Genomic DNA, 27,164 nt, shown 5'->3' on the forward strand with positions numbered 1-27,164 from the left:
CCATTGTGTTAGATTGCTTTCTGCTAGGTATCCCCAGCCCCTTCTCATCCTGGAAGGACCTGAGAGAATACATTTGTGTCATGGATGGCACTACCTTCAGGTTTTTCTGTACGTCCAAGTAGCTCAGAAATTACATTGCCTGATGGCTTCTAAATGCTGGAAAGGTAGTTACCCGCCTAAAGAGTCCCACTAGTAGTTTTTCAGCATAAAAAGCTATATTTTCTTTTCTATAGGGGTAAGACTGTGCATTGTCTTTTCCTGGCATTGAGGTATGTAAAAATGTAAGTAGACCTGCTTAAGTCACCCAGTTAAGACGTGTTTGCATTCCTGTTGCTGTGATAAGAGGTAATTGTGCTTTACCTCTTTGGTTCTCTTCAGGCTCAGCTATTTTTGTGCCTTTCTGTGAGAATGTTTCTCTGACACAAATAAGATTACATGTTCAGTGCGGTGTACTGTTCTGTGGTAGATGTACAATTTCATTAGGATGCCAGAAGTGGTCACTCCCTTGAGAGTTTCTTGAACATTAACATTTTTCTCTTTATGTAATAAAGTTGGCAGTGATGAAGCAAAGAATATTGTGTCCTGCCATGATATGATTCATAAAATGCACCTGACAGCAATGTTTTACCAGCAGTGTGGCTCGAAACACCACTTGGGAAGATTGCTTTAAACTTTTTTTTTAAGGTAGTTGGCACTTTTCTCTTTGTGCCAATCTTTAATTGCTTCCAGTATAATTGCCGTGTGAGTTGTTTGCAAATTCTGAGCTCTTTCAGCCAAAACAGTTTGTCTTTTCTGAGAGTAAGGATAGGAGCGTATATGCTTGCTGCTGTTCAAACATTGTGGTAGGTTCTGGCATCTCCGTATTTAGGGCAGGGATTTGAAATCTGTCAGGGATGTGTCTTCTGGCTACCTTAGCTCAGTTTAGCTAAATGTGATTTAAATACATCATGGAAAGCTTGCAAGAAGGTGCTTGGCAGAGAGCTGGATCTTGGCGTGTTACCCCTGCCCTGGCCCTGATGCAGGCTCCCCGTGCGCCTTCGAGGCACCGCGCTGGCTGCGCCTGGGGCCGTTTCCTCCGCGTGGCTTTGAGGGAGCATCTGAACCTGGTGACCGAGCTGCACTGCTAAATGCATTGAGTCAGCATCGTCTGGTAGCTCAAGTGTTTGAGAACTTTGTGGAAAACCAGCAGTTTCATTTGCTGCTGACGCGTGTTTGTGTTGCGTGTGTGATGCAACAGCAAGGTGGATTTCCAGTTTTCTTTTAAATCCTTAAACCATCCATCTGCTCACCTCCTACCTTCATAAAATCTGGTCCTCAAAGAGTACGAAGGCTGCAGAAGTTGAAGGTGACAAAACTTACAATACATTAATTCCCTCTTCTTATTGTTCAATGTCAGTTTACATTGGATGGTAGAATAAATAAATCAAAAAGAAACAGAAAGAGCAGTAATCACACATTTTTAATCCACAAATGTGATAATACAGAATATACTTAAGGTGACCTGAACATTGCCCCTATTTCAGCAATGTTATTACATACCAAGCTACAAGTACAAAAGTAAACAATGAATATACAGGATATGCAAGTATGAGAAATACTTGAAAACATTCTCTTTCCTTAAGGCTACTCAGATTTATAAATAAAACAACAGATGTTGAGCTGGTGTGTCTAAAATACCAGAATCTGAATATTGATACTTGCAACACACAAAAAGAAAGTCATAGAATATCCCTCTCCTTTGGACATCTTGAATAATCTCTCTTTTTCTGACTTTTGAAAAAAAGAACTTAAAGTTGTTTGCCACAAGTGAAACAAACACACAAAATCTGACATGTACACTGGGACAGGAGTGTTGGATACAATAAATACTGTTCGAAAGCATCAGTTGACAAGTACGTGCTTGGAAAAAATGCAGCTAACGGTGCTTGTGAATATGGCTCTGCAAATGGCTGAACTTGCAACCCCAGCTGTTGGTATTTCATCACTGTGCTGTGTTGCAAGGGAATTGTCCACCTCCGTTGCTAGCAAATAGACTTTTTATGGGTAAAGGAAATAATGTGGGGAAAACTTATGTTGTTACAAACTGCTCTGCTACTTCCTTGTGCTGCCATTTGTGCTGCACTCCAAAATGACTCTTCTGGGAACAGATAAAAATCCGTCTAGCACAGCCCAAGTGAATACATGATCTGGGTACGTGTATTCTCAACTGCGCAAAGGTGTGATAGTCAAAATTGCTCTTGCAAGAGGTAAAATATAGTTATTCTGGGGTGAGGAAAGACAGAAGAAGAAGAAAATTTTGAACATTTTTTTCTACCACTGTAGTATTGAAGAGTTTAAATGAGAAACAAATTTTTCTTACCCTAAAGTCATGAGTGATCAACACTGGAAGTTTTCCCTAGAGAGGAATGGCTTTCAAATGTATTTTCTTGTCTTTGTCAATTTTCAGGTACATGTGTCTGTATTATAATATCTGTGATACGGAAGGTGTTATCTCCAGATAATGGGATTGTCTGCTGTCTGTGCCAGCTGAGAGGAGGTGGTACCTGATAGTGCAGTGTCAGGAGACAGAGGTGAGCCTGGAGGAGAAGATGCGGAGGGCAAGGAGAGGAGAGATTCCCAGGCGCACTTCCTTTACATAGGGTCAGTCAGCACCTCTCCAGCTGCAAGGTTCTGTAGGCAGCAAGCTGGTGTATCTGCTCTGCTCCTGTTCGCCCTGAATTCTAACAACACTGTACAGAAACCAGTACTTCTTTGCAAAATGAAAAAAAAAAAAAAATCAGTGAAAACATTGTGAACAAAAAAAATCATTTGTGAAGCTCACCAAAGTTGCTGAGACTGTTCTCTTCAGAGGGCCATGGAGACGCGGCATACACTTGGATGGCACTGCAGGCGTCGTGGAGGGGGCTCCTTTTTTATCACACCTCTGTTCTACTGTAGGCACAGATTAACCTCATGGACACGTTAAACCGAGAGTTGTACCTAGGCTGAGGACAGGGGATGTAAACGTCGCTTTGTCGCTCCATTGGTGTCTTAGTTGTGTTCCACTTCACCAGTGCGATTGCCAAATCTTCTCAAAGAATATTTCGTTCTGCCAGGCAAACCAGTAAGAGCACCAAGACCAGCGCAACCTTCAGCCTATGCTCGCCTGATATTACCCAACACCCAAACCCTGAGAGCGGGGAAACTGATGTACTGCTTCGTCTAGTGTTCTGATTGCCTTTGAGCCTGAACCACTGAGCTGCTTTTCAAAATGAAAATGGCACCTGTTACTAGCAGGTATAAAACAAAATGCTCTGATGAAAATACTGCTTCATCGAGCAGTTCTTTAAATTTTCCCCCACTTCTATTCAGTTTGTATTATTTGTTATTCCCCTACTAGACTTAAATACTATGTAAAATTAGAGATGCCTTCTCAGATTGATTCCTGATCCTTTTGAAAGGAGTGAGCTTAATCCACTACAGCCCTACTTTCTGCCTAAGCCTTTTCAGTTAGCATGGAAATAATAAAAACATATGCACCAAGGGCCTGGGGGTAAATTCCATGTGTTGCTCTTTTGCCTTCACCTGTCTATTTTTACATAGCCATGCATTTGAGTTTACTTTCTTTTCACGCGTTCAGCCTTGAACACAAAGCTGGTAAGATCATGGTGTACAGCAGTCTGTTTCTGAACGACATATATCAGCAGCCTTGTTCACTCCGCTCCTTGGAAAAGACTGAATTATGGGAACAGAACATTAAAGTTGAAAGCTTTCTGGTGGAAGTTTTCCACCTCGTCATGAGCCTGGTGGGCACTTTCTGGCCCCTGCTGGAGACTGTGATAAGAGACCGGTGGGAAGGAAGCTCGCTTGCTCACCACGGCTCATGAAGGGTGGCCAGTTCTAGAGAGAAGTTTTTGGTTGGTTTCTTGGTTTTGAGCTTGGTTTCAAAGGACCTTCTCATCAAGTAGTTTGTTGATGCCATCGCAGATCTTTTTGAGGTATGGCCGACAATCGCCATCGAGACTGTACAGGGCGGTTAGAAATTCCACATCCGCAAAGTGATTGAAGACGTGGTTGATGCGCCCATGGGATCTCGGCGTCAGGTGTCGACCTACGAGTTCATGCACAAGGTCTTTACATTCATTCAGAAGTTCTGCAAGAACATTTCTGTCAAAAGTGTACTCTACCTCGTAGAAACTGACAATTGTCATGGCAGTTTGGTTCAGCTTCTTCCGGAACTTGTCGACAATTTCCAGCTCTTCTTGGTTGAACTGATTGTTTCGATAGAGGATCCCGATTTTTATTGCCACTTTGATCAGGTCTTTCATAATTTTATGGGCTTCCTTTTTGTTTCTTGTGTGTTCCTTCGTTACTTTGTACAGCTCATCGAAGATTTCACTGCTTGTGTCATCGATTAGCATGTTAGCCATGGTTTTGGTTGCCATTTTACTCAGGATCTTTTTCTGGGCTTGCAGCGCGAGATTCTTGGAACTGAAACAATCGGGACCTGTTTCGGGATAGCAGAAAAGAGGGAAAAAAGTTAATTTTACTTGGTGAATAAGTTTCACAGTCAGTTAAGTAGTACTTATGTGCTTAAGTGAGCTATTACATGTATTACTCATCATTACATATAGTCATGATTGCAGTAATGGGGACACTTCCAATGCTGTAGTTCTGAGTGTCCCTGGGGTCTCAGACAGCCATGTTTCAGTCTTGCTGTCACTGAGGTTTTTTGCTTACAGATAAAGAACAGAATATTCTGGCAGGGGATATCTATGCTGTTTCTTTGCTAGTCTTTTAATTTTGAAGTTAAAGCTCTCTTGGCAGAAGGATCCGTTGGTATGTTGTGGTGGAAATAATACGTAACCTGTCAGAGAATCAAAATGAGATACTGACAAATAAATACAGGAACCTGGAGGAGTTACCCATCTGGTCTTTGGGCGGCACTGTTGTTCCGCTGTTAGACCAAGCAGCCTCTCGGATGAGGGCTAGCAAAGCAGATTCATAAGCGTGGATTTATTTTGCTGTAATCTCTAGTAACGATGCTTTTCCCATTTGTTACCAATTTGCAAAATTATAGGATGTGACTTTTGCAAAACACTGGTGCTTCAGTGCGTGCAGTTCCTGCCAGATGAAAATACCTGAGCTTTTTGCTCTACGTTTATCAAATAAGTGGCTTGGATTTTTTATGTTTTACCCATCTGTGCAAGTTTGACTCAGTGTAGCACCTGAGCATGTGGCTGCTCCTGCTGGACTTTATCCAATAAGCTTCTATAATTATTGGTAGAGATTGACTGGACTTTCCTCCGTTTTTCACATTAATGGTGATTTTTAACTGACCCATTATGGCCAAAGGAAAGGAAATGGAAAGATGTCAGATGAAATAATCATCCAGTTTAATGCTGGGGTAGTGCCGTCTCTGTTGGGTCCCAGGGCATTTCACCGCTGTGGCCAAGCGCTGGTGAGCGTTTGTGTGCTGGGGCTGACAGCTGGCGAGGGCCAAGCGCTGGCAGAGCGGCCCCTGTGCTGGGGACACCTTCCTCGGCTGCCCACAGCATCTCCTCTCGGTGTCTGCTCACGCAGAGGAGGTGCTCGTTGTCCCCTGCCAGCTGGGGACCTTGCTCTGCGTGCCGGAGACCACCGCCTTGGCTGGCGCAAGGGGGATGCGGGTAACCAGGTCCTTCATCAGCTGCAGCGATATCAAACCACTAACGGATTAAAATTAACAACAAAAATCAAAGCTTCCAGTGCTGATTTGATTTTGGAGCCTGAGTGGGTCTTGGGCTAGTTGGGTGACGCCCTGGGCTCACCGCATGCAGCCTCCCCTCCCTCCCCACGCTCCCCACGTCCTCGTGTCGGGGAAAGGGGTGCTGGTGCCAGTGCTCACTCCGAATAAGTAATGCTGAATTTAAACAGGCTTATGTTTAAATCCTGGTTTTTGAGTTAACTAGAATATTAAAGTTGTCATCTTTCTTTGTGTGCCACAGCTGTACTACTGAGCAGTACGAGACAGTAACATCTAATTTCAACAGAACCACCACCTGGAAAAAGTAATTCAGTGTGCTTAAAAGAATTGCCTGTCATTTGGAGAGAAAATTGTGGGGCTGAGCTGCTGACTGGAGGGAATACAAAAACTGTGATTTAATCTAGAAATGATGAAACCAGGATGAAAGCATTGTTTTACTTAGCAGTGCGTGGGTATATAAATAGTATCTGTGATGAATAATTATGTGCATTTGACATAGTAAAGTGGAAGATTAATATTAGTGTCTATTTCTGTAGTCAGTGTTTACTATTAATCAAGTGGATGCAGTTGTTCGGTATCTGTTTCAATCAATAACTGAAAATAAATGCAGTAGATGTCTACAATATTTATTTTGCTGGTGTTCATGACGCTTTAGCCTCCGTGTCATCTTCACCAGGTGAGAGCCCAGCTGGCTCCCACCGTGCTCAGCTCCACTGCAGGGAAAGCTTTGCAGAGCCATCCCAATTCTGTGGCTTGGAGCAAAGCCAGCAGTCGCGGCGCATAGAAGGAGGTGGCTGGGAAAGTACCACGACCCCCACCACACGCCTGCGGGACGCCGGCACTGCTGTGCCGGGACCAGCACGACCCCCGGCACGCTCTCGGACGCACACGCACGCAGCTGCCCTCCCATCTGTGTGACTTCTGAGAGACAAAACTGGATGCTAAACTAGCACGTAAAACTTCCAATAAACTTAGCAGAAGTGAGGTTTGTCTGGCACAATCAAAAGTGGTTCCGAGGTCTGTTCCCGTATTCAAAGGCCTGGCTGTCATCCACAAAACTGAACAGAGTGTGATCTGCAAAGATGGGTTTTTCCCCCATGACAGCCCTGGGTTCGGTACCCCGAACGCCGGTGACACAGCTCCTAGCGAAAGGTGCAGCTATGGGGTGGGCAGCGCAGCCAGAGAGCATCAGGCCAAGTTCAGCTGAGTGTTAGGGCCGGAGCGTTTTTCCAGGGCAAGCCCAGGTGTGGGATCTGCTGTTTAACAGCATGAGACTGAGCTCCTCATCTTTCTAAACGTAAAATAAAGAAATCTGTTACTGCACTGGAGCTGCTCAGCTTTTCTCTAGAAGCTGTCCGCCCCTGCCCTCTATCCTTTCCTTTACCAGCCCCTAATGCTGTATTCTGCCCCTCCTCTCATGTCTCCTGGTCTCCTCTGCCCAAACCAGGCCCCAGTTTCATGCCTCCTGTCCCTGCCATGGCTGCCTTCACCCCCTCACGCTCCTGTCTCTCCGTGGCACCTCCAGCACCAAAGCCGTGCCAGCCACGAGCACTCAGAGCCCTCAGAAACCAGGCGCATCCAAACACCTTGTGCACGCTCCTTTGCCCCATCTCGTTCCACGATTCGTGCTGCTCTGTGTTGTCAAGTCTGCAACAGCTGGCAGTGGGTGTCACCACCGTGACTGCTGCGCGCTCTCCCAGCCGAGCCTACCAAGCAGGCACGGTCCCCGTGGGGAAGGGCAGCGCGTGGTGGGGACGCAGGACAAGCTCGGGCGCCTGTAGCACACCATGCTGCTCTATGTGAAACCCAGGAGCTGCAGCCTGCGCCTCAGGAGACTGCTGGGAAGCCCAGGGAGGAGGAAGAGGAGGAGGACAACGACAACCAGTGCACTCCAGCCGCAGGGCAAGCAGGGTCAGCAGGCTGCAGAGCCTTGGCCCCTGGGCCCCAGCCGCCCGGGCGCCTGCTCCTGGGGTCACCCAGCCTGCGTGCGACGAGGAGTGGGCAGGCAACAGCCACCAGCCCTTCCGTGCAGCCCGGGCCACGGCATGGGGGCTGTTTGCAACGGGCTCTGCCCAGCTTTGCAGCTTTGCAGCAGTGTTTGCTGGGAGGAGCGAGAGAGCCTGCTTGGATCCCTGCCTCCAAAGTCACGTAGTGCTCAGGCGCCAAGGTGATGCCTTTCGAAGCCCGCAAGTGGTTTGCCACATGATTAAATTCAGGCTGTCGTGGGGACTGCAGGTTTGCTGTGGCAGTCTTTTCTTGCTGCAGCACGTTGCTCGTTACGCAAAACACAGCATCTTCGCCTCCTACGCACAGCAATTCTATTTTCTGCTTTCTTTCATACAGCAAAACAAATCGGCAACATTATAGATGCTATTAGCTTTCAGGAGTATTACACCAAAGCTAAAAAAACAACCTCTGAGCACACTGCTTTTCTGGGTAATGATTAACTTCCATTACAGAAAGTCTGACATCTTAGTTTTTACTGAAGTAAGGACCAGCTCTGCCTTCAGATCTGCTCTCTCCTTCTCTCTCTCTGTCATCTAGTGGGTCATGTATGATAAAAGCTACTAACAGAGCCCCTTGCAATGTGATTGATCCCACAGCAATCTTCCATCCTTTAAAAAGTGCAGCTCTCCAGCCCGGTATTTCCACAGCTGAGGATGGGGATGGGGCTCACCTGGCCGCAGCCGTGACGATGGGGAGAGGCTTCCTGGGCCAGGCCATCCCGCCGTCAGGGTGCTGACAGACCAGTGCCACCAGCGACTGCCCAGCTGCTGGCACACGCCACTGAATGTGACAAGCATGTCCCGCATCCACCAAACTTAATAACAGCGTTGCTTAATAACAGAGTTGTGTAATAACACAAGTGTGGAAAAAGTTTGGCAGCTCCAGAGAGTAGATGCAAGAGTTTTATATTTTAAGAGTTTTTGAGCCTAAAATGCAAAAGCATCTGTAATACTCTCAAAATATTTTGATTCCATATGGCTGTACCAAGTACGAAATGGTTGGAACTAAATGTTCAGCAATACCATTTTCATGTAAATATCCGTTTAGCCACTCTGTACACAACACACGGCAGAACCAGTGAACCAGAACATGCTCCCACTGTGCCCAGGACAGCATGGGCGACATTTTCTGAAAGCAATTATGCGGACACGGAAGCAAACCCCCCCGAGCAGATGACTCCATTTCCCTCCCAGTTAGCCACTTCTTAGCCAGCGCCTTCATCGCGTTTTGCAGCCAGGATATTTCCTCCCCTGGCGAATGGCGGAGGCTTGCCGGGGTGAGCGCTGGGGCAGCGCTGCTTCACAGGTACGAACGGAGACAGCAGGAGGTCGTTTGCAGAGCTTCTGTGGAGTTTGCCCAGTGCATTTTCAATTGTAGTAGCAGGCTTGCTTAGAGAGAGAGGGGCTACAGAGCAATTTCTTCAGCTTTGTCGCACCTGTGGAGCTGTGTCTGATGCGGGGCGTTGGTACTGCAGTGCCTGCTGCAGCGTGTGCCGGTGAAGCGGTTCCCGCCACCACGGCCTCCACCTGCCCACCGTGACCCTCCCTCGGGGCCGCGGGCTTTAGCTCCCACTTAGGCTGTGAGCATAAGCCCAGCTCCTGGCAGCCGGCGGTGGGAAGCCACTGCCGAGCAGCAGCAGCGTCGGTGTGTGGGGTGGCACCCAGTGAGCCCGAGAGCATCCCGGGGAGGAGAGGAGAGGTGAGGTGAGGTGAGGTGAGGTGAGGTGAGGTGAGGTGAGGTGAGCTGCTCCAGGCCAAAGGACTGAGCTAAAATCATGAAGAGTGGGCTCCTGCAGCCTGGCAGGAAGGGGAGGTGGTGGAAATTGGAAGGGTCCCTGCATCTGGCCTCCAGCGGCACTGCAAGTAAGCAAAGGGCGGAATCTTCACTGAACAAGAGGGAAATGCATAGGAAAGCAAAGATGCTGAAGAGGCTGAAATATTTTTAATACTACTGAATCCTCAATTTTCAAATGCAGTGCAGCCTCTGCAGCAAAAGGCAGGCTTTAAGGAGTCAGCAGCGCTGCTGGAAACGTGGGCACCCCTCCAGCTGCTGGCAGCTGCTCAGGCTTGTGGGAGCTGGCCTAAGCCAAGGGATGGGCACACTCCGAGCCTGCTACAGCACCAGATCGTTGCATTGGGAAAGCTGTTGCAGGGATGTGCTGCTTTAATGACCTGTGTGACCCAGTTTGAATGCATCTGTGTATTTTAACTTAGTGGCACACCTGCCCCTGAGCCTGGAGAGTCTGAGCACGCCAGCGAGAAGGAACGAGGCAGCCGCAGCACAAAGCTCTTGCAGAGAGTTAAATGAGCAGTGAATGCCTGAACTGTTAATCCAGTGTCGCTGCTGGTGTCGACAACTTACTGGGCTGGCAGCTTGTTTCATTTTAACATGGAGTTACCTGTAATGTTTCTTTTGCTTGACATAAATAGTTAAGAAAGCATAAATAACCTTTGAGGAAAATAAGAGCAGGGACTTTTATAAGGCTCCTTATTAGGCTGTTATGTAAAGCTGTAAGAACAAGAAAAATCTAGTGCAGATTTGGAAAGGAGGATGTAGAAAAACCAACAACAAAAAATCTAGTTGCTTAATTTGCAGCATTCAGGCAAAATGTTTAGAGGTCATGAGCTGAAAATCTGTGTTTTATTTATTAAGTATCACTTATCTGTTGTAAGATTGATCAGAAAAGTGAACCGCAGAACCTGGGATTTCAAAATAGTCTAGAAGCAGACGGGAAGAAAAAGTGCACTGGAAGCACTTCTCCCATAGCATGTCAGTAGTGAGCAGCCAGGGAGCTAGCTGTAAGCGTGTGTATTACTCTTGGACAGCTACAGGATCACTGCAGAAGAAACATTCAGTGTTTCCAGTAACTTTAAGCCAAGAAAGCCAATAGACCAGATGGAATATATCAGCTTTCAGGGAGGGCCAATTTAAACATGTGTAAGCACCAGGGGCCTGGCGCTCAAACTTTTAACACTTCTAAATTGCCACTATGAACATAAAAGGGTTGCTCATTTCTGTAGTGGAATAGGAGATTACAGACTGATAAGTGTATGATCCTGGGAGATCGCACCAGTATCCAAATGTCTGAAGGCAAAACTTGGACACTCTGTAAGTGGCAGCAACGGCCCTGTACAGAGGGAACATGACCTAATGGAAAAAAGAGAAAGACCATTTTTCCTTTTAGAGCTTTATACAAGCAGCAATCATGCTGTAAAAAAGCACTGTCTGGGAATCTAGCGACTGGAGATTCTAATGATAGTCTTATTTCAGCGTCTGGCTTGTATTTGTCATTTGCTTTACTAATAATGTATTGCTGCTACACACTGGAGTGTGCCTTTCAATACCTGGCAGAGGTGGTGGTAGGCTGGGGAGCCCCTTCTGCAAAGAGAAGAGGAGCAAAGCAGAATGCGCAGTTAAACCGTTGTCCTCATCTCAGTAAAGCCTCCAGAGATGACAGCGAGGGGGGCAGAAGCTCAGCTGTGGTTTCCATCCACTCTGCTGGAGCTGCCAAGGAAGGGGCTGGCTGGGAACCGAACCACGCCGCCGGGTTCTTCTCCCCTGTCTAAAGGCAGCAGCTGGCAAGCGGTGTTTGGAGAACAGCACTGTCCCGTGGCTGCAACTGGCCCACCGTGTGGAAACCTTCACAAAAGCTCTCTGGTTATATGGCACAGCTGACGTGCTGACGGGATTTTGTATGGCTGCTGTTTGACGCTACCCATGAGACATTACACTTGGTCATATGCTGAAAGCTCACAGCCAGCCTGTGGGAGAGGAAACCACTCCCTGACAAAAGGCTTGGTGAGGACCACGTCCACGCTGCATGTCCCCGTGCCACGAACCACAACCGCTGTGCCAGCAACGCAGCCCGCGGCTCGCTCCGGCCTGCCGAGTACCAGCCAGGCACGTGCAAGCAGCAAAGTCGCCTCTCTGAAAGTGGTGATGGAAGCCCTTAATCTTTTTAATATGGTAACACGTATCAGAACCAAAACCTACACCAGGATGCAGCTCAGGGACCGCTATCTTCAAGGAGTGACTTTCAAGCGTTCAGGTTAGACTCTACACCTCCCATTTTGTACTCTGCAGGGAAGCTCTGCCAAGGCAGCCAACACATCTGGGTAACTTTTGGCAGTTGGTGGTGAGTATAAACAACACAGAGCTTGCTTACACAGCACCACACACACACACACACACGTGTACACACACACACACACGTACACACACACACACACACACACACACACACACAGAGCTTTGCTCTTATCTGCGAGTGCTCAGGTGTTACAGAAATGACAAATCTGTCAGGAGTGACAGTAAAATACTGTGGTGTTTGGGTTTTTAAAGCTTTACTATACAACTAAAAGGGCTTTTGATAAACTGACCACTGTATTTTGTAAACAGGTTTGCAGTCTTTCAATGTCAGCTCATTATGCTGATAGCAAGAGCAAAATACATTGAAAAGACTGACCATCCCTACCCCAGAACATACTGTTTGAACTCTGCCTGACACTGCACGACAAACGTTTGCACAGTGACACCAGATATCTGACAAGGGAGGTATCTGCAATAGATTGAGCCGTACCAGACCAAGGCATTGCCTGGGCTGACCTTTAGGGAATGGGAATGCAGGAGGGTTGGTTGATACCTGTTGTAATGACCTATTGATCCTGTTCCTGTATTTTGAGACAGATATTTATGATTATTATTATTAGTGGGTTTTTCTTTAAATGCTAGCTTTGGTCAAAAAAAGTCTTTCAGCGTGGTGGAGAGGCATGCTGATATATCCCAAACACTACAGCAGGATCTTAGGTAAGCAGGGATAGCTCATGAAACCCAGCAGAAAGTGCTCTGGTGGCAACCGGACACACCTTAAATTGGTTAGGATTTTTTGGCCTTCAAACTGCCTGTGATTCCCCCCCCCCAGTATATGTGATGTAGCAAATCCTGGGCAGTAAGTAATGAAGAGTTTAACTTCAGTCTCTGAAACATTTTGTGTTTAATCTCCTTTGTCTTCCTCACAATGACCACATTTCTTCCACCTTCATTTTAAAGACACTGCACTTAAAAATAAGGTATCGTGGTGACTATGTAGCAAAAATATCTAATTAGACAAATAATTATTGTCTCTATAGGAAAACTATCCTTGTTTTAATGTCTGGCCATGTCATTTTCACAACAGGACAGTAATGAGTTCTTTGCTATGTGCTGAGGAACTGTTTATTGCTTAGGTGGGACAGTCTCTGGGGGATCATCAGGCATATAATGAATGATAAACCAATTATCTTCTTAAGGAAAAAAGCCTCACAGGCTTCTTTAAAAGGAATCGACTGTCACATTCTTCCACACAAAAGTAACAATTACCTAGAAAAGATTTTCTTGCCAAAGTATTATTTGCCACTGACACTCTTAAAAACCATTAGAAACCTTGCAAGATCTTGCAACTATCCTGTTTTTATCCAGATGCAATTAATGCAGCAACTTCTCTTTGTAGATGATCTGGAGAACTTGCTTGCAGTGTTACTTTTCCAAACTGGCAGATTCTGTTTTGAGCAAAAACTTGAAGAGAAAAAAAAAAATTGCCAGCACTGAATAACAGAAAATCCAGTCTGTGTCATCCACGCATGGGGGATACAGCTACGCATCCTGGGAGCCAGCAGCTAGAATTGCCTCCCTTAAAGCTGCTGAGGTTTTCTGGTTTCAGTGCATACAATCTTTCTTGCTCCAGGAATGTCATAACAGCTCAGTCTCTCCCCTTGCCTCATTAAAACAAATAAACCCCCTCCCTGAAACCACACACCAAGAGAAAGCAGAGCCGGGACAGCCAGTGTCCAGCTCCCCTTCCACCCGTTACAGCTGTGCTTTAGCATTCCCTCGCAGTGGCCCAGAAGTGCATCTCCCGCTTCACCCTCTGGCTGCGTTCTCCTGGTGTCGATGGGGGATTCGGTGCCCTGGAGCAGCTATGCCCCTCTTCTGATGGTCGAATGTTTGATCACTGCTGCTCACAGCAGATCCCGGGGCATTCGAGTCCAATTCCATGAATAGCTCGGGTTCTTGATCAGGATGCAGAAGATTTTCTGCGTGTTTGTTCATAGCCTCCTCGGCAGGGTGAGGGGAAGAGCAGAGCTATGGAGGCTTCTGTGGGCTTGGTGCTTGGCAGTTACTGCGGGCATCACTCCCAGTTAACAGGAGGTGCAGATTTCCCTGTGCCTCTGTAGCTGAAATGGTTTCTGTTCCTTTCACAGGAGTGTCTTTAGCATGCAGGAGCCAGCTGCTCCCAGCAGGAACATAATAATGTGCTGTTACTAAAGGAAGGCCCGGCAGTATCAGCCCTAAATATTAAACAAGGCCTCTGTGCAATATGCGTGCTTTGAACAGATAAGTGCAGCTAAGAAACAGGCGGTTGGGTACTGGCTCACTGATCTCCTCTCTCCACCCCTCATCCCCCTTCTCATCCTCTCAGGAAGAAAATTCTGAGGGTTTATTTTTATGCCTTGAAGTTGCTTGTTGTGGCAGCACGCTGCTGCTTCTCCAGAGATGTAAAGTCCTTGCCTTTTACATAGAGTAATTCTATTTTTGACTCTAGTATATTAAGAATGACATGACAAATAACCACATCTGTGCTCTAGGGATATACAAACTTCCATGAGAAAGCAAGCAGTCGGGACCCCAAGGATAGCTGGTCCGAAGATGCTGTGAAATTCCAAGATGGTATTTCTCTGTAGCTTAATATGAGGCTGAGAAAAAATGGGGGAAAAAGTATTTCTGCTAAACCAGGTCAAGGTGAAAAACTTTCAAAAAACTCACAGTAGGCTGCAACTGCAGAAAGTGTCAAGGTGCTGCCGACCAAGCGCGCTCCCCAGCTGCGCTGGGCTGAGCTCTGCCACATCCCGAGGGAGAGGACCAGGGTCGACAGCTCCAGCTTCACATCCCTGCAGAACTAAACCAGCATCCCTGCAGAACTACACCAGCATCCCTGCAGGGCCTGCGGTTCTCTTCACCCTCCTCCAGCACATTGTTCAGATAGACCCAAAATCGTCCCACAGAGAGGGAGCGATTGGAAGCAAAATTGCAATTCACTCTTGTTGCATGTTTTTGTTTTATTTTTTAAAAACAAAAAACCCCACTGGCAATACTACTTAGCCTTCTTTACTTGCAATGCTCTGAGGACACCGACACAGTGCAAGTGCTGGATGGGTAGGGGTAGTGCTGAACAGGGGGTGTGTACACGAGAAGGGGCCAAGGGAAGTGGGAGGGTTGAGGGGAGACACAGGCTGTTTAAGCTTGGACTTGATTTAAGTTAATGGCATCTGTGTCTATGGCAGACGCGGAAGATATTTTTTATGAACACCATGAGCTATTGTTTTACTACCTCAGTATTTGCTTGTCTGACCACCAGGTTTTGAATTAAGAAGGTGATGGATAGGAGAGAAATAAAACAATGTCGGGGATCAGGCACATCTGGAAAAAATGTACTGTGGGTCCCTACATAAAACACCAGAGGAGCTGTTAATTTCCCTAATTAACTCCAGCCGTGCTTCTGAACTCTGTTTAAACCAGAGATACAGAATGAAGGGAAGACGAAGAGGACAATAGTGGCAAGAAGTGTCTGATAGCAGTTAACTTTTCGAAGTCTGGAGCAGACACTCTAGACTGACCCCAACATATTTAAAACTATTACGAAAATAAAGCTTAATTAACCTTATGCATAGACTATTTACTGTCTCATGTTTATTCTTTGTTCATATACTATAAAGGAGTCGATAAAAAGAAAAAAATATTTTGAAGATGCTGGTTAGTGCTTACAAATCAGCTATCAGTCCCAGGGCTGTGGGAGATGAGGGCTTCCAGGTTGTAACACGTCTGGACCTGCTGTTTGGCAGTCAACAACTAGGCACAGCTACGGCTATAATGCAGACGGAACAGTGGCACTCTGATATCACTAAAGAAAAAAAAGATGCTGCAACATGAGGGCTTGACAGGGCCATAAGGGAGTTTAAAATGCACCTTATCCCGTGACTGATGAATGTTCTTAAAAAATCAAACGAAACAAAACCAACAACCCCCCAAAACAAAAAAAAACCAAACTACTAAGAAAACAAACCAAAACTTTTGATAGAAGAGACTCTGCAGGTAAGTCAATCACTAAAGAAATATTCTTCTGACCCACACCTTGAGTCATGCCTATTTATAATTTTTGTATGTCACAGCATCACTACTTACAGGGTATGTGGGTGCTATCTATGTCTGTGTAGTTATAACAGTTTTAATTTCCTACATGAATGTGAAGGCCTAGATTTGTAAAGGCACCTAATGTATCACCAAGCGCAGTCCAAAATTTTAATTCCTAGTCTGACAATATTTGGGAGGGGGAAAAAGGACTGCAAAAAGTCTGGAAGAGTTATTGCAACTTTTAAAGTCTTTCGTGGTAAAGAAAATGCTCCCGATTAGTTCACCACTTGCCATACTAGTGACCCTCCTTCTGCCTCCCGGCTGCAGAGCATCCCCTGCTCTCTGCCCTACGTCCTTTGGCCCCAGCACGTGGTAGCCACGCACTGCGTCCTGCTCCCGGCCCCGCTGCAGGGTGGAGGGAGCACCAGCTATTCTGACCCAGGTTTTAAACTACTACACTTCGCTTGCTGCACTGGGTCACACGATAGAGGCCCATGCTCTGCCGCTCAAACATGGCAGTGAGCCGGTCATTGCCATTTGAAGCAGGCAATGGTGTTTCGCCCAGTTCCAATTAGCTGACGCTTTGTGCTGCAGCTTTACAACACGGGGGCAACACCAGATGGGAATGTTGCTTGTGCAAGTCCATAAAAGACCTGAGGGCACCCTCCCTTCTGAGCAAGAGCTGCTGATAATATCAATGTCTGAATGGTGCCAGCTCTGGTTTCTTTTAACTCATTTGAAGTATTTCCCCTCCCCACACACCTCCCCAAAAGTTTCAAGATTTCTTTGGAGAATTCTAACACACAATCCCTCTTTGGACTTGCTGTAACAAAACCTGTTTGCTTCTAACCATCAGAACTGATATTGTAGAATCCATCTTCAATGAGTTAGTTCAATGCTGTAGTTATAAATGAACCAATAATGTTACAAGTTTAAAAAAAATGTTTTTTTAAAAAATAATGTCATCTGCTTATCCTGGCTGACCAGCACACGAGTACATTCCTTTTCCTTGTAGTTTATGGTTTTTTTTTTTCCCTTCTTCAACAGAGAACAGATTGAGCACGTGCTATACCGAAATAGCTGCCCACGCACAAACACTGGTGCTCTGCATACCTTTATAAAAAAATATAAACTGAATGGGTCAGTACTGTTGATCCAGGGAGAAATCAATGTCTTGTTTTCAGTCTGAAAATGCTAGAAAAGTATTTCTTAACACCAGCAAAACTGAAACTGAAAAGGCAAAAGACATGAATACTTAAAAACAAAACCAGTCTGCTTATGCCTGTTAACTGTTGTTCCCAAAAGAGGACAACGAAACTAGAAGAGTCTCCCTTTACTTGTTGTTTTAAAGAACGCGCTACTGTTTGCCTGGTTATTTAAAAAAAAAAAAAAAAAAAAAAATTACAGTTGCAGAATATCAGGCTGTGTGGAATCCTTGACTTTTTTTTTCTTTTGTTCCCCCCCTGCCCCCGGCCTCTAGAGAAGGATTAGCTGCTGGGGAGATGGCCAACCCAGATTCTAAATGAAAAACTCCTGACCAAAGGAAAAATTAACACTGGTCAATGCAGCTGGGATTCATCATGGTCTCCGTCTCTTACAAGTTTTTGTGCATCTGGCTGGGGATTTATCGGTAGGAAGAAAGCACATGTTGCCTTATGCCTCAGATGTGATCTATAACCCTGTTTTCCTTTACAATGAAGCCTGATTTGGACTTTAAATATATCCTTTGGGTGATCTGCTCTGCACTGCTCATCTGCAGTGTTAGGTCAAGCATCTGATCAAGAAGCACAAAACACTAAGAATGGAATATGTGATGGCTTCCACCCGTGTGAAAAAAAGACACAGGCTAATACATATTTATCCATCCCACGTGAACTAGACCACCTACTGTATTCTCCATACTTGTTCTCTGTAATCCTGTTGTAAAGAATGACCGCTGTTCATCCAGCATTTTCTTTAATAAAAAGGAATAATTTTTAAACCATTAACACCTTAATATAGCCTAATGAAAATATAAGCTGAGTTTTATAGTAAGAGCAAAAAATTCTTTCCTGTGGAAGGATACAAAACTCAGTAAGGCGGGTTTGCAGGTCCATTCTGTTCCTTCTTTGTTCAAGATCTGCATAAATAATATCTGCCCAAAGTTACAGCGTCTTGCCATCTTTCTCTAACGAAAGAAAAAATCCTGAGGTTATACTGGAAAAAAGGGAGGAGAAACTAGACTAAAAATGATTGTTTCCTTATTACAGGTTTTGCACTCAAGCACTAAGCATGGCATCAATACTTTCACAGCCATGTAACTGACCCAAGCAGCGTAAGTAACATCTTACAGTCAAAGCTCCTGTAGAGGATAAATGCTGATGAAGATAACCTGGTTTGTACTCTAAGCTTGTTCACTGTGCGTATACATATTGCAAAACCTATCATGCCAGGAGGAATATCCTGATAAGAGGGACACTTCCTCTGTCATCGGGGAGTCTCTAACAACAGCTTGACAGCAGTAGCTGTAACCACCCATGATGTAGAAGTTCACTCTACGTGCAACTCTTTATTTCAGGAAGGCAGAAATGGAAAAGATGCTGGAAAAGTACTGAAATGGTCAAGACAGTTCTTAGGAGGTCTGTTTGATTATTCTGAGGCATGTGAGTAACTGCAGCATGTTGTGGGTTTTATATAGATGTATGTATGTATGTATCCTTATGATACGATATTGCAGCTATATGGAGTCAGGACTGAATTTGCAGAGGAAAAATCAAAAATTCACTACCTTTATGTTACCTAAAGAAACCCTGAAAGGACAAGCCTCAATGATAAGCACAGATAAGCAGAATGTGCCATCCCTCATGAGGTTTCAATTCCGTGAAATCTCTGAATACGTATGTACTGAGTTTATTTGTGCTGATACCTACACATGTTCTGAAAGCATCCAGCTTAATTATCCAGGATAATGCAGAAACGTTACCCCTGAATACAGCAGTCACAACAGTCTCTAGAGAGAGACTCCACGTGAACTGAATCAGGCCCAGCCTGATATTAAGAGAATGAAATGTAGCACAGCCCACTTGCTGTTATCATCTCGCAATTTCAGATGTCAGCAACACTGCTGCCTTGATACCCGGTTAATGGTAATAGAATATTAGACAATTCCACAGTTCTGCTAAAAAAATTGTGCTTAGGAACAAAGGTACATTCCACCAAACCAACTGCTACTTCTGAAGGAAATGCGGTCAATTTTGCCATTTCTTAATCTCAGGCACGAATTTTTAGAGTGTGTCTGGTACATGCTGAAGAAACAGAGCCACCAGCACGCCACTTTTCCTTCCGGAGCCATGCTGCGCATAGGCAGCTTCTTGAGGCTGATCAAGAAAGTTTCCAAAGGTGAGTTTAGGCCCATGTGATCTGTCCTGGATTTGACATGGTATCCAAAGAGTGAACGCACTGTGGAGCTTCCCCAGATAGTCTCGCAGTCACCTGAGGCGAAATACTGTTTAGTTTCCTCTTGTTGCTTTTTAGAACTTGGTAAGTCTTTCTTTCCTAGAGACTTAATCTTGCAGTTCTTTGTCCTGCTCTAAGGCTCTGCTGGGTTCAGTGCTCTTTCTGCCTGAAGAAGTGTGACAAACCCTACTTCTTGCTCAGCTCTCAGCAGTCCCATATGAATGAACTGGATTGTGCCCAACCTCATGTTTCCCATTCAAGTTTTTCTACTACGAAGAAAAACATTAATTCTTTTCTTGAAGGTTCAGTTCTGGTCTGTACTGCTGTGTACGGGCGACCCACCAGAGAGGACTTTGTCAGGTAGGAATGGGTCAGACCACTTGGACCCGAATTCTGATAACTGGTTTGATCCCCTTTAGCAGCAGGGTCTAACAATCCCTATCATATGCTTGTCTAGAGAAATAAGACTGCAATGCTCATGCATTTTGCAGAGTTCAGATTTTCCTGAAACAACATCTGTCTGTAGTTCCTGCTCCATGCTCCTGCAGTTGCCATAGCATAACCCAGGGACGTTCACACCTAATTACATCAACAAGGAGCAGAAAGCAATCACTGCCTCAGAGAGCCTTCAATCGAATGGTACATTTGTATGCTTTTACATGGAGACTGGAACCTTAAAAAGGAATATACTGTATATCTGTCATTCATTACTATTATTTCATACACCAAAATAATCTCAAGAGTTTCCTACGGGTTTGCACTATAAAGGCTAGAGAATGACAATCCAGTGTTTGTGCTCTGAATATGGATATTGCTATATTGCTCATCGGGAATAAACTGTTAGCAGGACCATTTAAATAAACTCTAACATCAAGTTGAATGATACTCCAAAATAAATCATTTAACTTCTGCTAACAGTCATTATTAATTTAATGAAACTTCCCAGGATGATTTAAGCTAACAGAGAGAAAGTTTGCATTCCTCCTCACAGAGACATTGCACATTACATATTCAACATGAAAGGTCTGGAAGAAGACCCCTTTTGTTTGTTCTTATTTCATTTTAATTAATGCTAATTTGAGCTGCTAGTGTTATGCTATTAAGCCCTACACAACAATATATTTGAAGCTTCCCTTGGCAAATAACTGAGCAGAAATTCAACTCAGTTGATCTCACCTTAGGGGAGCCATTTTTGCTGCCAAACTCAAGAGCTGGCATACTTTTTTTTTCCTTCCCCCCCCCTCTAGTCCAACAGTTTCTTTTGCAGCAATCTGTTCTGCTCCTCTGGGCCTGATGGTGCTGCCGAGGCCCCTTGGCACAGCATGAACCATTCCTGCCTTTGCCTTTGGGATGAACCTGCTCACCTGCGTTTCGGCAGCTTCGGCCAGCACTGGGCCCTCCCTACCTACAGGTCTCTCCAGGTTCGTCGTGGGAGCGATGCTACCAGCAGCTCCCCATCAGTCATAAAATCATAGAACCACTTAGGTTGGAAAAGGCCTTTAAAAGGAGTCAGCTGTCTGTCTGTCCTTTCTTCAAGCCTCAAGCCTGAAGGTGATATACCGCTCGCTGCTTTTCAATATTCTCTTCCCAAATATTAAATACTCTCATGCTTACAGAGAAAAAGCACGCAGAAGCTTTCCACACTGCTTTACCCTTCCAGCACATGTTTAACAACCATCGCTCCAATGCAAAGTACGCTCGTGATAAAATCACATTTTCTTACAGCAAATGGGCACCCCGGCGAGCCTCTCAGAGTAGCTTCCCACCATGTGAACTCCCAGCAAGTGCAGCGTAATGTTGCATCAGTTGACACTTATTTGACTTTAATATACACAGAAATCACTTGTGGAAAGCTTTTATCAAAGAAATAAAACCCCAAATGCCAGAACCCTGTCTTTATATAGTGAGAGACTGCACAGAAATCCAAGCAGTGTATTACAGCTTGCAAGATTTCTGACAAATGGAGACAGTGGGTAAAAAAAAAAAAAAGTCAGCTGTCATTCCCTATGTTTTGGTCACATGTTTGTGCTCAAAGCTGGCTGATGATTTTTCTTTCTGGAACTCACACAGAAAATACATCCTAAGACAGTAACTGAAGAGAGATTTTTATCCAGTGGCTTTTGGTTAACTGAGAATATTAAAATGCTATAAAAACAAGTCTATAAATGTGATGATACGCCACAAGAATTTATTCAGGACAGCACTGATTTTCTTAATCTAGATAGCTATAATAATTATACTGTTTTGTAAACTGGTCAAATGGAAGCTGATAAATCTCATTAACGTTGTATAGGTATAGTCTGTAAAATTCTAGAGATGCTCGACAATTCTGCAGCTATCTGCTTTATTCCACAATAAAAAACAGACCAACACCATAAAAGCAATGTGGCATATTCCAATATTTAAAAAAAATACACATGAATGTCTGAATTTGGATATGCCTGTAATGACTTCTAGTGTCATTTAATTACTTATTTTACTTTTGCATATAAAAGATCTTTATTTTTTAAAATCGAGTATTATTTAATACCTATGTATTGACAGAAGAATCAATGAATCTATATGCATTTGGAGGCAGCTCTCTATTTTCTTTCTAAAGAGAATTTTACGAAAAATGAAATAATGGCTAAGATGATGTGGTAAAAAAAAGTTAAGTATCTGCTCAGATAAACTACAGAAAACAAAATGTTAAAAGAAAATATTTACTCATTTTCTTTACAAAGGTAATGAAAGTGCTGCCTTGTAGAGGAGCATTTGCTGTATGAGGATCTGCCTCTGAAATACCTGTAGATCCTAAGGTTGCACATAAACAACGAGAGTTAGGACACAATTCTACCTCCTTTTGCATAGATCAGAATTCCTTTGCTATATACAGTGTTTCATGAAAGAAAGTGTTTACTGGTATCAGTAATAATGGCCTAAACTGGCCATGTAAAATTATGATGCCTACAATGACAATGAGATTGTTTTTCCAAAGACGCTTCCCTACTTTCTGTGATGTACTTAGGTTTGTCTCCAACCATTTTCTCATCCAAGGCTGACTTCATATCCAGCAGGTGCTCTTGCCTAATTCTTTCAGAGGGAACTTGCTATTTAAAGGGGACATGTTCCAATCAACATTTTTTTCTTGAGATTCCCTGCATCATGTTTCTCAGACGATGTTGTCTCTGTACAGGACATCTCGCATTACCGTTCCAACTTCCCACAGCTACAAGAGGATAACCATGCATCGAATGGTGGCTACTGCCTGAATCAATGTCCCAGGTACGAAAAGTTTGTCTTAGTCATACTCCAGCTCTCATCCTCCAGACTAGGGACCGGATCAGTAAATGCAGAGAAGGACTGTTTTCTGATTTCATTTAGTTATGTTTATTCTTCACTATAACAACTTCTCAAACAGAGAACAAGCTGAAATCTTACTGTGTCTGTTCTTGTCTCACTCCTCCTCCTTTTTTTTCATCGAATAATTATGCAACTCATCTGGAATATGGGGATATAAATTACTTGTGTCAATGGCTAGACTTAGGAGTGACTTTTAATGGCATTGTCATTGCTTTAGCTTCAGAAGTAAAGAGACCAAAGGCAAAGGTCACCAAAGCAGTAAATGAAAAAACAGCTTCAGGGATAGGAATGGAGAAATGTGTGATTAAAAATCCCCAGAGTTTTGAAATACTATAGGCTAATTCTACCAAGCTCTCATGATTTGTAAGATCTCTGGAACTCTTAGTTCTATGTTATTTCTTGGCTGTCATTCTTATCACATATGCTAGTTAATGTGTTTTGGCTAAATATGGGCAACTATAATCACAGACTGTTCTTCCATTCCTGCTTCTGTAATCTTTTCCCCTTTCTTTGTTATACAAGAAAAAATGGACTTTCCTCTTCAAATAAAAACCCAAACCCGTGCCAAAACCAGTTTAGACCTCTAACAACGTCTAGCATGGTCCAAATGATAAGAGGTATTTCTATGAAATCTGGTATTCTGCTAGGCAAGAAATTTAATTTTATTTACTTTCCTGGTTGATTATAGGACTACCTAGGTATCCATTTCACCTCGAAAATCTACAACATACCTCCACTTGGATGAAGAAAGATTAGACAGAGAGTGCTGACAAACACATAGTGCATTAGCTTCCTCTCTGTTGAGATGAATAGACGTTTTGTATTGCATTAATAGCATTAATAGCAGCATCTCCTGGTTTGTCCATCCTCTTTGCAAAACATACCTGGTTTATTTTCTTTAATGGCAAAGGTGCAAGCTAAATGGAGTCTTCCTTCCTCCCCAAAGCTTTCTACAAAATAATGTTTGTTCAGACATCTTATATCATAGTAATTGCTGGGTAGACACACAAACACCCCCCTTTTCTCCTCCCTGCTTCACAACAGGTTTATCTGTATGCCACTCACTACGCTAGCAGCAATGGTGCAGAGGTGGAAACTGTTCATCAAACACAGGACTCCAGTTAAGACACCACGGCTTCGACTCTTCCTGCCACAGGAGCGAGATGTGCTATCACTCTGGGGACCAAGGACAATTAATGTGGCCAGGAATTGCTTTGGGTAATGCTTGTTTAGCAGACACGTACAGGGCAGTATGAGGTTTCTCGATAAGGTGTCTTTCATAAGGACCTCCTTACGTCATTTAAGCACCACCCTCTTGGCTTCCTCAGGTAAGATACAATGCCTGCACAACATCTGACAAACGGGGCATTCTCTGCCCTTCTGTACCTCAGGAGCACTGACGCTGCACAGGAGCCACTCGCCTTGCTGGTCAGTAACCCGTGCAGAAACGTCAGCATGGGAAACAGGCTCAGAGATGCGACCCTCAGGAGAACACGGAAGTAAACCACCAAATTCAGAAGGGTCATCGCTTCCCTTTAACAACTGCATTTTTCTTTCTCATGCAATACAGAGAGCGTGGTATTTTCCAGCAAAAGTGTTCTGTAATTATAGCAATTCCCAAAGCGTCAGTTCTAATTGCTGCCTTTGCTGTATTTTTGGACTTGCAGCTTAAGATGGCCACTGTTGGCTTAACGTTTCAGACTTAATGTTTACTTGGGGAGTGGAAAATGCTTTGCTAAATTTTACGCTAACAGAAATGTTTACATGGAGCCTTTAAAAGATTCAGTGGAAAAAGTTTCCTCTGATTCCTTGCTGAATTTGCAACATTACATTGCAGCACAGTTAATGAATGAGTTCCAGGGAGTAAAGCTGTTTGGTTTGCTTTCCCTAATTGAGATGTACACAAATGAACTGAATGACCTGAGAGGTAAGCGGAGCAAAGCAATGCTTTTGAAGTCCTAACTAACTGCAAAAGCTTAGTAACACCAGCAAAGCCACCTCCATGTAAAAGTATAAAATCCTTATCCTTTGAACAGGTACAAGAATGGCCCTATTCTGCTCGGTTAGCCCTGATTAACCCAAGTTAGTGGTAAGTGGGAAGAAAAGGAATAAAAAGCCGTTTCTCTCCACATTGCCAGAGAACAGCTCTCAAAACAGCGCTTTTCAGCGGTACCCTGATTAGAATGGCTGGCGGCTCGGGGGACTCCCAGTTGCCAGCCTTGGCACCTCGCTGATTTTCAGCGCTGTTACTTTTTTTAAACCCAAAGCAAGTTGAAACTAATCAAAACACACTTCTTTAACAGCCAGGGATTTCACAGCCAAGCCCTAATTCAACTTATTCATGTAAATAGCTTTGTCATTTTATAGGGTATGTTCTGAGTAAAATGAAGAGTCCTTAGCGCGAAATTGAATTTAAAAATCTTGATTTTTTTCCTTACCCTCTCGTATCTTTCCAAATGTGTTGTAAATTTTTGCCTGCACTAAGCTAACCTTGTTCATGCAATCTAATGTTTAATAGCCATACTGAATAATATCCCAAAGATGAGTCAGAGTGTTGCTGAAATTTGCACGGAAGTCACAGAAAAACGTAACCCCTGAATCAAGAAGAATTTATGGTCTTTCCTCGGTCTCCTGTCCCAAGGTACAGATCCAGCCTCTGAAACTACTTGCTCTTTAAAATAAGAAGCTAAATCCTCTGGTGTACACTGGCATAGTTCCACCTGCACTGATAAACCGGTACAGTTCCGTACCAAGGGAGGGAGCACTCCCTTCATCAGATTTATTTTTAATAGATTGACTGAAGAACAATAATCACTCTGGACCTAAAGAGACTTAAGACTGGACAAATATTATGGCTATATCTACTTATGCAATTGAGAACAGGGAAATTAATGAATTGTGGGCTATCCGCAGCATTAATATAAGCCGGAAATGTTCTTATTAAGCTGTTTGGATGGAAAATGTTGACTGGTTGAACTACTGTTGAAATGTCTGTATTTTTGATAAAATTCTGCATGATTTCCTGTCAATCTCCCAGGTTGTCCTGTGCCTGACATTTGCATTAGCTTTGCTGCATAGATTTTGGCTGAAAAAGTGAGTTGTTCCTGTTGTGCAATAGGGAACCAGCTCTCTGCTCCTCTTCCAGCTAACTGACCTGATACTGACCTTGGTCTTGTAAACTCAGCGTCCTGCTGGAAAAAAAAATCAACCAAACAAGAACAAAACCACCCTGCCCCTCAAAAAACCCTGTGTGTGTATATATGCATAAATATATAAATATGTATATACATACATCTATTTTAAATTTTTCTCAGGAAATTTTTCACCATTAATGACAACACAGCGCCACTAGATTTTGCTAGTCTTTCAGCAGCGTGAAGACTGCCTTTTAATCAGGTCTAATCTTGCATACACTTATGTAGATTTCCCTAATGATACTGTAATTTCATCTCTGTGACACCACAGGACTGACAGTAATAATTGTTTCAGCATTTGTTATTACCTACTGTCCAAAGCCTTTGTCATTTCATAAAATACCAACTGCATTTATTGGGATACCATACTCTTAAAATACACAACGGAAAAATTATTGTTGTCATAAAATTTTCTAAATGTATGAAGCACAAAGTGAACAGCCCTATTTCTCACAAACTCTGCAGGATTAAATCACATACTTTGGGAGAACTGTTGCTTATTAAGGAATTATTTATGAGTTAAATTATATCACTTCTAAATATATAAAGAGTTGGGATGGTTTCCAACAATTACTCAAGAAGCCAGCCGAGTGATGCTTTCCAATTAAATCAGGCTTTTTTTTTTAACTTCTCTGTGTCCTGTGTTCTTTCTTCTGTTTTCCCTTGATTTGAGCAGATAATGTATTAACCTCATATAACTGGTCTCGCGCGTCTCCTCTTTCATGTGGCGGTGATCAGTAGGAGTCTCTCTGTAGGTACTCACTACATGAAAGGTTTCTTTCTTGTCCATATAACTGCTGCTGGTGATGCTTAAATTCTTGCTTTTATTCAGGACCAGTTGTTATACAGAGCTTCAAAGCTTGTAACTTCTGATGGCTCATTTATATTTGTATTGTTCATTCTTTGATAATGACTGTGTTAAAAAACCTGCAGAAAACAGTGCAGCACAGAAAACATTGACTTCCATGGTAGTGCCTACACTGTTTGAGTTATGCAAGGAGATAGATGTAACTCGATGACCTAATTTATTAGCAGGAGAATAAAGACAGATTAATTAAAACCAAAAATGCCAAACAAGAAAATCCACTAAACCATAAAGCATTCCTATTCCACTTATATTGGATGAAACTCAGACGTCTGCAGAAAGGTTATTCACCACCGCTCATGTGCTATTATATAGCACTTGTACCAGCTCTCTACAGAGCAAAAAATTTCCCAACTCTCCACAGAGGTTTGAGTTTATTTCCTTTATAGAAAGTACCGTCTAGCACTCAGCCTAGATATGTAAGACTTGG

The 27,164-nt window shown here is 43.8% G+C and overlaps 1 protein-coding gene across 1 annotated transcript in view; it reads right to left on the minus strand.

Annotated features, from left to right (window-relative positions):
* Positions 1-1,444: 1,444 nt before the first annotated feature.
* TNFAIP8L3 (TNF alpha induced protein 8 like 3) overlaps positions 1,445-27,164 on the minus strand; it is a 49,282-nt gene continuing 23,562 nt past the window's right edge. Inside the window, exon 2 of the mRNA XM_075431408.1 lies at positions 1,445-4,486. Coding sequence (XP_075287523.1) covers positions 3,924-4,486 — 563 coding nt within the window. The 3' untranslated portion in view covers positions 1,445-3,923. The remainder of the gene's footprint in view (positions 4,487-27,164) is intronic.

Source organism: Opisthocomus hoazin, chromosome 10, assembly GCF_030867145.1.
Source record: "Opisthocomus hoazin isolate bOpiHoa1 chromosome 10, bOpiHoa1.hap1, whole genome shotgun sequence".
NCBI lineage: Eukaryota > Metazoa > Chordata > Aves > Opisthocomiformes > Opisthocomidae > Opisthocomus > Opisthocomus hoazin.